The 12249-nt window shown below is 37.7% G+C and overlaps 1 protein-coding gene across 1 annotated transcript; it reads right to left on the minus strand.

The window, feature by feature from the left end:
• Positions 1-611: 611 nt before the first annotated feature.
• LOC140170300 (uncharacterized) lies at positions 612-4346 on the minus strand. Its single transcript, XM_072193669.1, has one exon. It carries the CDS (start codon positions 4012-4014, stop codon positions 2230-2232), a length of 1785 nt encoding a protein of 594 aa, XP_072049770.1. The 5' UTR covers positions 4015-4346; the 3' UTR covers positions 612-2229.
• Positions 4347-12249: the final 7903 nt, after the last annotated feature.

Below are 12249 nucleotides of genomic sequence, written 5' to 3' on the forward strand. Positions count from 1 at the left end.
AAAACTCCACGGACTAGACATCTTGTTTGAGAGTGGTGAATTGCTCATTTACACGTGCCTTTAATTTTAAAAACAAAAGGAACAAAAGAAAACTGAAACAAAAAGAACTGACAAATAAAATGAAAGTTATGAAAAGTATAGAGAAGTAAAAACTGAAATAAAAACTGCTTTAAATGAAGCTTCATTGACGACACACTGTGTTGTGTCTTTGTTGCGCTTGTTGGAATCTTTTTGCGCCTTGTATAGGCCAGTTTTGTCACTTTTAAAATAGGACCTTCGTCTATTCAATTGCTTGTAACTTTACTTCTAGAGGTCGCATTGGATTCAATGTGGTGTCATAATGTGCAGGATTAGATAGTGCATCTATTAAAAACTATCCCATCATGATTCAGTTTTGGAATTGAGATTTCGAAGTGTAAGGATACTTTTTGGCGCAGTATATGAGTTTATTTTGTGAGGATATCCAGTGACTGTTGTTGTTATACTTCACAATGCACAATGATGTATGTGAATTTATTTGGTAAGGATATCCAAGGACTGGAAATACTACCTTGTTGTTACACTTCACAATGCACAATGATGTCTATGAGTTTATTTTGTGAGGATATCTAAGGAATGGGAAAACTACTTTTTTGTAATGCACAATGACGTCTGTGACTTCATTTTCTGAGATATTCAGGGACTGGAAATACAAACTTCATGTTACACTAAACAATACACAGTGATTTTTAAGAGTGTAATTTCTGAAAACCGGATATTCAGCGACTGGAAAGACTACTTTGTAAATTCAATCGCAAATTTTGTTTAATTCGTCGGCAGAGTGCAGCACTATCGCAAGTGCAGTAGAATGCAAAAGCTGCCATTTGCAACATTTCAATAAATGTACTTACTTTTAAACCAATAACACTAAAAAAAACCCACCCAACTACATGTAAAGGTGATATCTTGGGGTTAGCTTTGTGGCCATCAGGAAAGTATACAGAATATACACACTTTACAATGAGCATGATGAGGGGATTGTGCTGCAAACAATATGTGTTTTACAAAAGGCAGCTATTACATTCTACTGCACTTACGATAGTGTTGCATTGTGCTCAAAGTTATGGCCCATTAAAGTAGTGGGGACATTGTTTTTTGAATGTGTTTTTATTTTTTATACTGGCCTTCAACCTTACAAATATGCCATTACAAATAAAAAAAAATTGTGCTATAATGTCGGTATAGAGATATAAGGGATGAAATCAAAACTCGACCGGCGGTTGACCACCGGTTTCGTCCGGTTTCTATTGTTCTAAATAAAGGAAACCGGGACGGAACCGGTGGTCGAGTTTTGATTTCATCCCTAAAAGAAATCATACACAGATATGGGTTTTTCAACAACATATTTTGTTATCATAGGGTACTCCATGTTCAGTCAATGCATGGAGTTAGTAATGCGTTATCCTTACTGATTTCAATGAAGAGTTTGCGATTTCCAAACATACGTATCATACGCCCACGGGTACATCTATTCAATGTGACAAAATTTTGAATAGATCTACGAGCGTACGATACGTACGTTTGGAAATCGCAACCTCTTTTATCTATTACGGTGATCAAGGAATCATACTACAAAGAGCTGACAATGTTTTCGTTCAAGTTCTTCAAATAGGATTAGCACTATAAACATAGTAAGTTTTGTTGGGACAATTTGTTTCTTGCCCCTGGCGTGTATGGATTTCAACTGGAATAGCCAGCCATCTCTGCCGATATCCTTCTCACTTCACTGCAGCTATACTTTGATCAGCTCGTAATCGGCGGAATTGCTAGGTTTTTACCACTACGCTGAAAAGTAGACCGACATTTGTAATAAAGTTTACCTGAATGGTCTATTATTTTGCGTGTTAAAGAAAGTAGACAAAGTATTATGTCTTGTTTCTGGCAAGATGTCACAGGACAATCGTCAAAACAATGATATAAGGCCCGCCGATTACGAGCTGATCAAAGTAAAGTCCTGGGACCCGACTAACCGACCGCCCAAAACAAAACTGCACCTGTCGGAAACATGACAAAGATCAACGATTAACCAAAGTGTGGACCACTTCTAGCCTTCTTCTGGTTGTTGTTCCATCTGTTCTTTTCTTCGGTGGGACTCCTCGTGTCGTTTTAAACTCCTATTACTAGTAAGTCCCTTTCCACAATATTGACACTGTTTCGGTTTTATGTCCGTATGTGAGATAAGGTGCTGCTTCAGATTCGTGCGTCTTGCAAACGTCGCGCTACAGAACGTACAATGATACGGTTTTTCTCCAGTATGAGTGCGCTCGTGGTTTTTCTCACGCTTGATGTTCGGAAAGTTTTCTCGCAGAAGCGACAATTGAATGGTTTCTCACCCGTGTGTGTTCTGACGTGAGTCAACTGCTGCGATAACTGGGTGAAAGCCGCCGGACACATCGAACATGTGAATGGTTTATCGCCCGTATGGACTCGTTCGTGCGACTCCACGTTACATTTGTGAGCGAAACATTTACCACAATAGCGACATTTAAACGGTTTTGCCTGCCCATGGTAGTCCCTGACGTGGTTTCTCAGATCGTTTTTATCGCGTAATGTCATACTGCAGAAATTACACTGGACGGACTGGTCAAAGGTTCCCGCTCTTACTTCGTGACGTCGCTGGTGTTTGTTGCGACTTCCGCGATGGGAAAATGTCATAGGACAGTATTTACAGGTTAGAGGGCGCTCTCCAGTATGAATGCGAATGTGCTCCTCTAATACACGTCGTTCGCCTTTCACGATACCGCAGTGATCGCATTTATAAACCGCTTCTTCCTTACGTGGTGGGCGTCCTCTCTTACCGGGTGGCGGTGCTGTCAAAAATGGCGCACTAGCACTGTTCAGATTATTTCCCGAGTTTGATTCTTTCTCAAGTTCCACGGTTTCGCCAGTCTGCTTGGCAATGTCAGCAAAGTGCGCCCTCTCGTGATCACGAAAGTTTGTGACGACAGCGAACCGCGCATTACAAATCATACACAAGTATGGCATGTTTCCTGTGTGTGTGCCCTCGTGCTCTGTCAAATCATCTTCACTGTTGGCAACAGTTCCACAATATCGACATTTATAAACAATCGGATTAACCACAGGTCCAAAGCTTGGAAGACTCTCTGATGGATGCGGAATAGACAACACTGGGACTGAAATGCCATCAAGTGTTTGCGTCTCGTGTTGGGGGTAAAGATATGACAGCTGTGGTGAGGTATTCTGTGCCTGGTAGTTCTGCGGTACACTGGGCCTTTGCTCCTGTTCTTGTACATATTGTAAGCCTTCTCTATTAATATCGTCATCGTCATCATCATCATCGATGGTTATCACTTCTGGAATAGATTCAGGTTTGCTAGGCTTTTGCTTTCTCTTCGGTGGTAACTTCAATTGTTCGTCCCAAAAATGGCGCCATTGGCGTACGTGTTGCCAATCAGTTGGACGAGTACGCTCTTCATGTATGGTATCGGCAGTAAACCGAGACCACCATTCTGGTCCTCTGGATCTGTCTGCGCCAACTTCGACAATATCTGGAAATGTCAGATCTATGTAATCATTTTCACTTGATGAAGCGCTGAAGATTTTACGTGCTGGATGCATCTTTTTCTTGAATTTTCGTTTATAACTCTTCTTATCACTACCAAAGGGGGCACTGTTGATAAGCTTTGGAAAATACCACTTTTGAGTTCCGTAAGTGGATACTTTGAACTCTGATAATTCAGAGTCTGACTTTCTCTTCTTCTTTCGTTTCAATCCTCGCAATCGACATTCGTGCTCATCTGGTGCAGAGTGAAGACTCGCTTTATTTTGGGACACCTTATTGCGGCCACGTTTAGAAGCTTTCTCACGTGTTATGAACCATTGGCTGTAGAGACTCTTGCGTCCATAGTATCTCTTTCTGTGAAGTCGAATATGATAGTGATATTTTTCAGAGTGTTTTGTTTGATAACGTCGTTTACAGTACATGCACACCAGTCCGTCCATTGCCAACGACATCGTAACTGCTGATCCGGTCGATATCGCCTGATAAATGGCTGATAGCGCCTGATGAGTGACTGATATCGCCTGATGAGTGACTGATATCGACTGATAAGTGGCTGATATCAGCTGATTGTTCCTGCTGATCGCTGTTAATCAACGCTTATTAGGCAAGTGACTAGCCCGGGTTGGCTAGCTACTAGCTAGTTGATAACAGTTGGTATAATTATTGGATATCCCAAAACTGACAAGCCCTGGAGTGCCAATGCGCTGCTATTCTACAAACGTTCGTTCTCAACGTTCGCTCACTTTTTCCCTCTGTCCCGTGTTGGTGTTTTACCGTCTTTTCAGTTGAGCATTGATCTGCATGGCAAAAGAAATAATGAAAATATTATTATTTTAATTTACGGAAAACTTGATTTTAGTGACTTTAAATAATGTCATACAATTCTCAGGCCCGCCGAGAGCCATTACGGGCCCGGAGTATAACACACGGGCCTTTTCTTTTTGCCGACAGTGATAAGTGCGCCACATGAACAGGAGCGACACAAAATATAAAATTCAACACTTTGAAGGCGTGGGAATAAATTCCTTTTTCCTTGTTACAAGACGGATAGTTATATGCATTTTACAGTAGTCAAAGCAATTTTCATTTTTGACCCCAGTATTTACGGATTTACCCCGGGTTGTTTGATGTGATCATTCATTAAAGTTTCAAACAAAACATTATAATGTTCAATTCTAGACCCGGATAATACCAACAACTATTACACTTAAATGTACAGATATATTTGCAGCTCTTTTTAACATTTTAGATTTTCGTTTCTTTTCCAACTTATTCATTTTTTTCTACTTTTTTGAGGTATTTTTTATTCTATAAACTGCATATTTGTGCAAAAATTGAGGGCGCTATTTACATATAATTTTAATTCAATTTAGCCAAATAATATAAGTTATTCCTAACATTTCATGATAAATTTTTTTTTGAAAATTTCGTTGTTATTTGTTACTCTTTTTCTGATGTTTTAATGCCATTATAGGCCTACCAGTAACCAGTGTCTAACACTTGTAAAGACGAAAACACAATTTCAGATAAATAGCGCCATCAGTGTTCACCTTTTCTTAAAAATGACGTAGTTACATGCTATCAAACAACCCCACTTCTGGAGATACGGGCCACACTTTTGAGGGGACATAGGATATTATTCTTCTAATTATCTCAGAGAACCGATATCAACGCTCATTCCTTCCTCTGCTCTGGTCACGAAAACTCTATATAGGCCTAAGGGACCGTTCACAAACACTTGTTGGGGGGGCTGATGCAAAAAGGGGGCTGAAAAAATTTGACCCTCCTATGGGGGGCTGAAAAAATGACCACAAATTTTCCTGGAAAAATTGAGTTTATATGCTTTTCTATGGGGTTAATTGACCCATAATTTTCATGTCAAAAAAGGGGGGCTGAAATTTTTGAGGTCTGTAAACTTATTCATTTTTTTCTACTTTATTGAGGTATTTTTTATTCTATAAACTGCATATTTGTGCAAAAATTGAGGGCGCTATTTACATATAATTTTAATTCAATTTAGCCAAATAATATAAGTTATTCCTAACATTTCATGATAAATTTTTTTTTGAAAATTTCGTTTTTATTTGTTACTCTTTTTCTGATGTAACAAATAACAACATCGCGAAAAATTTTCGCGATGAAATTGTTTTGCATACTCTCTAAATTCCAGGGACTTATTAGAAGGACAAAACCTTGAAAAGACTTAAAATTCAAATCTAATGGATTTAAATTTTACTCTAATAAAGATTTGAATTTTAAGTCTCTGAAAGGTTTTGTCATTCTAACAAGTCTCTTAGACTTATTTTTAAATCTTAGGAATTTAGAGAGTAGTTTGTGAACAGTCCCTAAATTTAATTTATTGTAATATTTAGGCCTATCTGATGGTTTCACAGAGTTAAAATGATTCTTGTAAATATTTACAAGCTTACGTAGGCCTATTTATCGTATTTATTCTATTTATCCTAATATTTATAAATTGATTTAATTTTATCTGAACTAGGCCTATTATTTATTTATTTAGGCTACTTTAATTTTTTTTATTCACTTGAAGATCGCCAATTGCGTGGAACACTATAGTGTAGTGAAAAGTAATAACATCTGTGTTTGAATTTGATTGATCTATATAATATTCATTTATTTGTTAAACCTGTTAAATAAATAAAAATAATAAAATAATAAATTAATTACTGTGTTCAAATTTTATTTATTTACTTATATATTTTTAGTAAATTTAGCGCCTATTTATTTACTTATTAAATTTTAATTACTTTATTTATTTACTTTATAAGTTGGTCCTACTTTAATAGGGCCAACTTTTACCTGGTTTAGTGCTAAAACCGGCAAAATGGCAAAAACTGTCCCAGGCCTAGTCAGTCAAATATTAAAAAGTAACACAAAAAGCCCATAAAGCTTCTTTTTTTTTTAATTTTATCGTCATTGCCGGGCGTCATTGTTGCTGCTGCTGCTGTTGAGGTTTTAACAGTGTTGTTTTTGTTGTTTGTTTGCTGTTGTTATTTGTTGATTTGCCTATTGCGACTTGATCCGACGATAGCCTACAAGAATATTCTGAACACAACAACATGCATTCCACACTTCCCCACCAATGTACACAGAAAATTACCCTCACCTTGACCTTGTGAAGTTCGGCGGCGTGTACAGCTTGCAGCTCATGTGCGTCAGTGATCCAATATCAGAGCACTGAAAATTTCAAACATCGAAATCTCTGTCAAAAACAGCACTGCCCAGTAAGCAATCTGCACATCGGTTCTTATAAGTTCTTATACATGAGTAAATCAATTTGAATAGCTGTTCATTTTGGTTTCACGGTTGATAGCGCAAAGTCGAGTGGCCGCTATTAAAATGCGAACCCTGATTTCGAGGCCTGCCATTGTCCTTTCTTTCCAGTTGCACTGCAGTGGTTTTGCCTATCAAATGTAGTCACTGAACCATTAATCATCGTGGTTCTTTAGCCAAGAAAATTGTTCTTTCGTTGTTATGTTCTCAGTAGAACAGAAAAAGTGTTCTTTAGCCAAGAAAATGATTTTAGACCAAATAATTATGAGCCCCCCCCCCGGCCCCCAAGGATACAATTTTCAAATGGCTTCAAGTGCTAAAATAAAATTGTTGCATGCCCATCGGCCTGCCCAAAATTGCTTGCCCCCCCCCCCCCCCCGTTCGGCTTGAAAAAAAAATGGGTTTGGGTGTGTAAATTTAAAAAACTGGGTGTGTAAATTTAAGATTTGTGTAAAAGTATAGGCCATGTGGGCAAAAACTAGGTGTGTATTTAAAAATTTGGGTGTGTACGGGGGGGGCACTTCAATATGAAATGGATATAGGTAGGGCTGGCACTTTCGCAGTAAGGGGTATTCGGTGAGAGCAAAATGTAAAAAAATATGGGGTCAATGGGTGAGAGCATGACTTTTGGCATTCGGTGAGAGCAAAATGTAAAAAATATGAGGTCATTGGGTGAGAACATGACCTTTTTTTAAATGGAACCTTTGGGTGAGAGCCAAAACAACGCCACTGAGAAACCTCGAAAATTTCTAGTTCTAAATGGCTTCAAATTTCTTTGTTTTTTCAAAATAAGTAACAAAATCAGTGATAAATGAAAGTTGCTGTTCAAATTGAAAAACAAGGGTCTTGACAGATCAAATGGAAAAATAAGGGACTTCGGTGACAGAGCATGTGTTCGTAAAAAAATATGGGGTCTTTGGGTGACAGCGACGCTGAAGGTCTTAACAGCCCTACATACGCGTCACCTCCCCCCCCCCCGGTTGACCCCCCCATATATTCATGGCCGGCCCGTTCAAAATTATTGAGGCTCGATCTTACAGCCATTTTAATGAGACCAAATTTGCAGCTGATCTTCAAGATATCAACTGGGATCCTGTTGGCACAGTTGATAGCCCAGACCAAGGTTGGGACAAGTTTGTTGATTTATTTCTTCCAGTATGTGATAAGCATGCTCCTATAAAGAGGATCAAAGTATCTGACCAACAGCCCACATGGATCACTAATGATTATCTAAATTTGAGACGGCAGAGTCAAAAAGCTCGTGAAATTGCCGAGAAATCCAAATCCTCAGCAGATTGGGAGAAGGCAAAACTTCTCAGAAACAAAGTTAATAATTTACGCAATAAATTGAAATCCAAGGATCTTCAGCAAAAACTTAATGAAACAAAAAGTGATCCACGTGGACTTTGGAAAACACTTAAAACCGTATTACCTGGTAAAACTAAGAGTGATATCCCTGCTGTTAAAATGCAGGATGGAATTGTTAATGACAAACAACAAGTACCGGTAGCTGATGCTATGAACAATTTCTTTTCTTCTGTTTGTGAAAAATTAGCAGAAAAATTTGACAATGTAGATGATAAATATTCTAAACAAATGTCTACTTTTAAGGGTAATCATTTTAAATTTTCCCCCATAACTGAGGAGCAGGTTAAGTGTCTCGATCTCTAGATACAAAGAAAGCAACTGGTTTAGATGGTATTAACAGTCGGCTTCTCAAAGCAGGGGCTGGTCCCCTACTACTCCTTTGACTAAGTTATTCAACAACAGCTTATCCAGTGGGCAGGTCCCTCAAAAATGGAAATTATGCAGAGTCACTCCCTTATTCAAAGAGGGGTCCAGAGACGATGTCAACAACTACCGTCCAATTTCTGTTATTCCTGTTGTCATGAAAACTTTTGAACGCCTAATTCATAATCAGTTGTATGCCTTTTTAAGTCAACATAATTTGCTCTCTTCACATCAATCCGGATTCAGACCCAAACATTCCACACTTACCACTTTGATCGATGTTTCAGAATACATCCTCCAGAACATTGATGCTAGCCATTTTGTTGGAGGGGTCTTTATTGACCTAAAAAAGGCATTCCATACGGTCAATCATGCATGCCATTCTTATTCAGAAGCTTACATCTTTTGGAATTTTGGGTCTGGAGCTGGATTGGTTTAAATCTTATCTTAGTGATAGAGTTCAGGCAACTAAGATTGGTAATACTATTTCTGCATTCAAATGTGTCAGCTTTGGTGTGCCTCAAGGTACAATTTTGGGCCCACTTCTATTCACGATGTATATCAATGATCTGCCTCTAACTGTGTCCAGTGATACCAAAATCACGCTTTATGCTGATGACACTGCCGTGTTTCGCTCATCAAAAGACATAAATGAGATCAATGTGCATCTTAATGATGATCTTAAACGAATTACATCGTGGATGGAAGTGAACAAATTGACCTTAAATGCTAAAAAAACAAAAGCCATGCTTTTTTGTTCCAGTTATTTGAATGCAAGGGTTGATGAGCTAAGTCTTTACATGAATAGGGAACAACTTGAAAATGCAATCAATGTAAATACCTGGGAGTCATTCTCGATCAAAATCTAAAATGGGAAGCACAAATTAATCAAACTTGCTTAAGGGGGTACTACACCCATATGGTAAATTTGTGACTATTTTTGCATTTTTCTCAAACATTAATAACACACTGGTAACAAGAGTTATGTATATTATTGGGGCAAGGAATCCAATTACTACACTGAAATTTCAGTGAATCAAGACAAGCGGTTCAGTAAATATGATAGGAAATGAGGTACATCCTAGCGGCACCTCATTTTCTATCACAAGTATCGAACTGCTTGTCTTGGGTCACTGAAATTCCAGTGTAGTAATTGGATTCCTTGCCCCTATAATATACATAACTTTTGTTACCAGGGTGTTATTAGTTTTGAGAAAATGCAAAAATAGTCACAAATTTATTGAGGTGTAGTACCCCTTAACAGTTTCGAAATACATTGGTATGTTGTACAGAATCAGGGAATGGCTATCTGCTAACCACATGAATACAATTTATAAAGCTCTTATTCTTCCAAGATTGACTTACTGTGATACCGTATGGGGAAATTGCAATAACACACTTCTGAATAGGATTGAGCGTCTCCATCAGAACAGGGCTGGGAGCTCTGCTGGGAGGGCCATTCTTAAAGTTCCAGTCAGGACACCATCTACTTTAATCAGGGAAAAACTTAAATGGAAGCCTCTTAGCAACCTTAGACAAGACCATCTGTGTCTTTTAACTTATAAATGTATTGCTGGTTTTGTTCCAAAGTACGGTATATGCAAACAATTTTTACCTCTGTGAAAACCAGTCATCGTCACAATACACGTGGTAGCGCTCATGGCAATATTGCACTTAATTTCAAACCCAGAATTGAAGCTAGGTAGACGCTCATTCTATTCAGTGGGGCTAGGCCTGGAATTCACTTGATCCTAAACTGAAATCACCTCTCTCAATTAGCACAGCAACTTTCAAAACAATATACAACTCTCAAGTTTATGATTCTTAAATTGTAGTCTTTAAATTTGTTCATATTTTGGCTTCATTCGTTTATTTTGCAAAACAAGATTTGTTTGAGTTGTATTTATACTACCATGCTAGACCTTACTACTATTTTGTGCAATCAGTTTCCATATTGAATTATTTGTATTTGACATTAAATGAATAATTTAGTGTATTTGGTGCAATCAATAGTTTTGAATAATATTAATGTTTTATAGCTATGCTGGTTCATAGGTTGATTTTTGTAGTGTTTTATCTTTTAAGTAGTTTTATTGCTTATTGGGTCCCCCATATTATTTGATCCTTTATTCTATTTGCTTTGCCTATGTATGTAGGCCTAGTATTAATAGTATTTTAAACATGTTGTAAAGTTACATTGTAATTTGATTTATTTTGTATAGCATTGTATTTATCTAAATTTGCAATATTATCGTGTATTTGAATGTATATGTAGTATTTTTAAAACCTTAATAATTATGTTATGTAAATGTTGTATTGATCCCTGGGCCTCAAGGAAGAACAGATGATTAATTGTGTTTTCAACTGATTGAGTGTCCCAGGTTAAAGAAGAAATAAAACAAACAAACAAACAAACAAACAAAAAAGCTCTTTCAATCACTAAAAGCTGCAATATCTTTGCTGTTCTTTAGTGTTGACAATTTTAACAATGTTTCATGTAGTACAGATTATTAATTTATTATCACTAGGCCTATACAACTAAATCATGTTGAATCACAATTATTATATAGGCGGAGGAAGCTTGGAGAACCAGGGTACACGCCCCCTATTTTTTTCCATGGGGACATCCTCTAAAATTCCTAATAGAAGAAAAAATAAAGCAATAATTGCCATGTGCAACTTTTTTTAGCACATTGAAAAGCACTATATGTTTTTGGCCCAATTTTGCGCTTCGCGGTCACACGAACTGGCCCATCAATTAGCAAAACACACCATTTCGGCAGTAGCGGTAGACAGGGGGGCGAACAAAAAATGAAAGAAAAAAGTGCCCCTCTGACAAAAAATGAAAGAGAAAATCTGGAGGGCAAAGAAAAAGAGCAAGGAGCCCCTTTTCCATCTAAATTCACGCCAATCATGGGCCAAAATAGTGTAAAACTCTGTGTGCGCACATTGTCACAATAAAGGCATTTTCATCCCATCATGGGCGAAATACACAATTTTTGGTCCCAATAAAGCCTTTTATTTTTTGGAAGCTCAAATACATGTACAGTCTCTCTAAAAAAGAAAACCGGTATATGTATTTGCAACTGCAATTTCTTTTTTCGTCTGTTCTCCCGCAAATTTTATTCCCACCCACCCCCCCCCATCAAGAAAACTGGCTACATGTACACCCCTGTATTTTGGGCTAAAATAGTCTAAGATTTGTGCACGCTTCGCCGCAACAAAAAGTCCCAGTAAATCCAGAACAAAATATACTCGTCCCCGACCCCCCCCCCTAAATTGTAATGCTTCCGTCGCCACTGATTCCAATCATAAATGTATGGTTTATTAATACTGGGTTGCATAAACATATTATGTTACTTTAAAACATTTCCACAATTCCACATAGCCTATTTTATGTCAATTAGGCCTACATGGGTAGGCCTACAATTTAATTGCTCATGAACACAAATTTTAGTATCATTAATATGTTTCCTGTGCCATTTGATGCGAATGGTACATTATGATGAGGGGGGGGTCAAAATAGTTTTGAACCTATATGAGGGGGGGTCAAAAAGTTTTAGGTCCATTAAGAGGGGGGTCAAAAAATTTGGGTTCATGAAGAGGGGGTTAAAAACATTTTTGACATGAAAAAAAATATTTTCCAGTCCCCCCCACCAAAG

Source organism: Amphiura filiformis, chromosome 14 (genome assembly GCF_039555335.1).
Source record: "Amphiura filiformis chromosome 14, Afil_fr2py, whole genome shotgun sequence".
In the NCBI taxonomy this organism is placed as follows: domain Eukaryota; kingdom Metazoa; phylum Echinodermata; class Ophiuroidea; order Amphilepidida; family Amphiuridae; genus Amphiura; species Amphiura filiformis.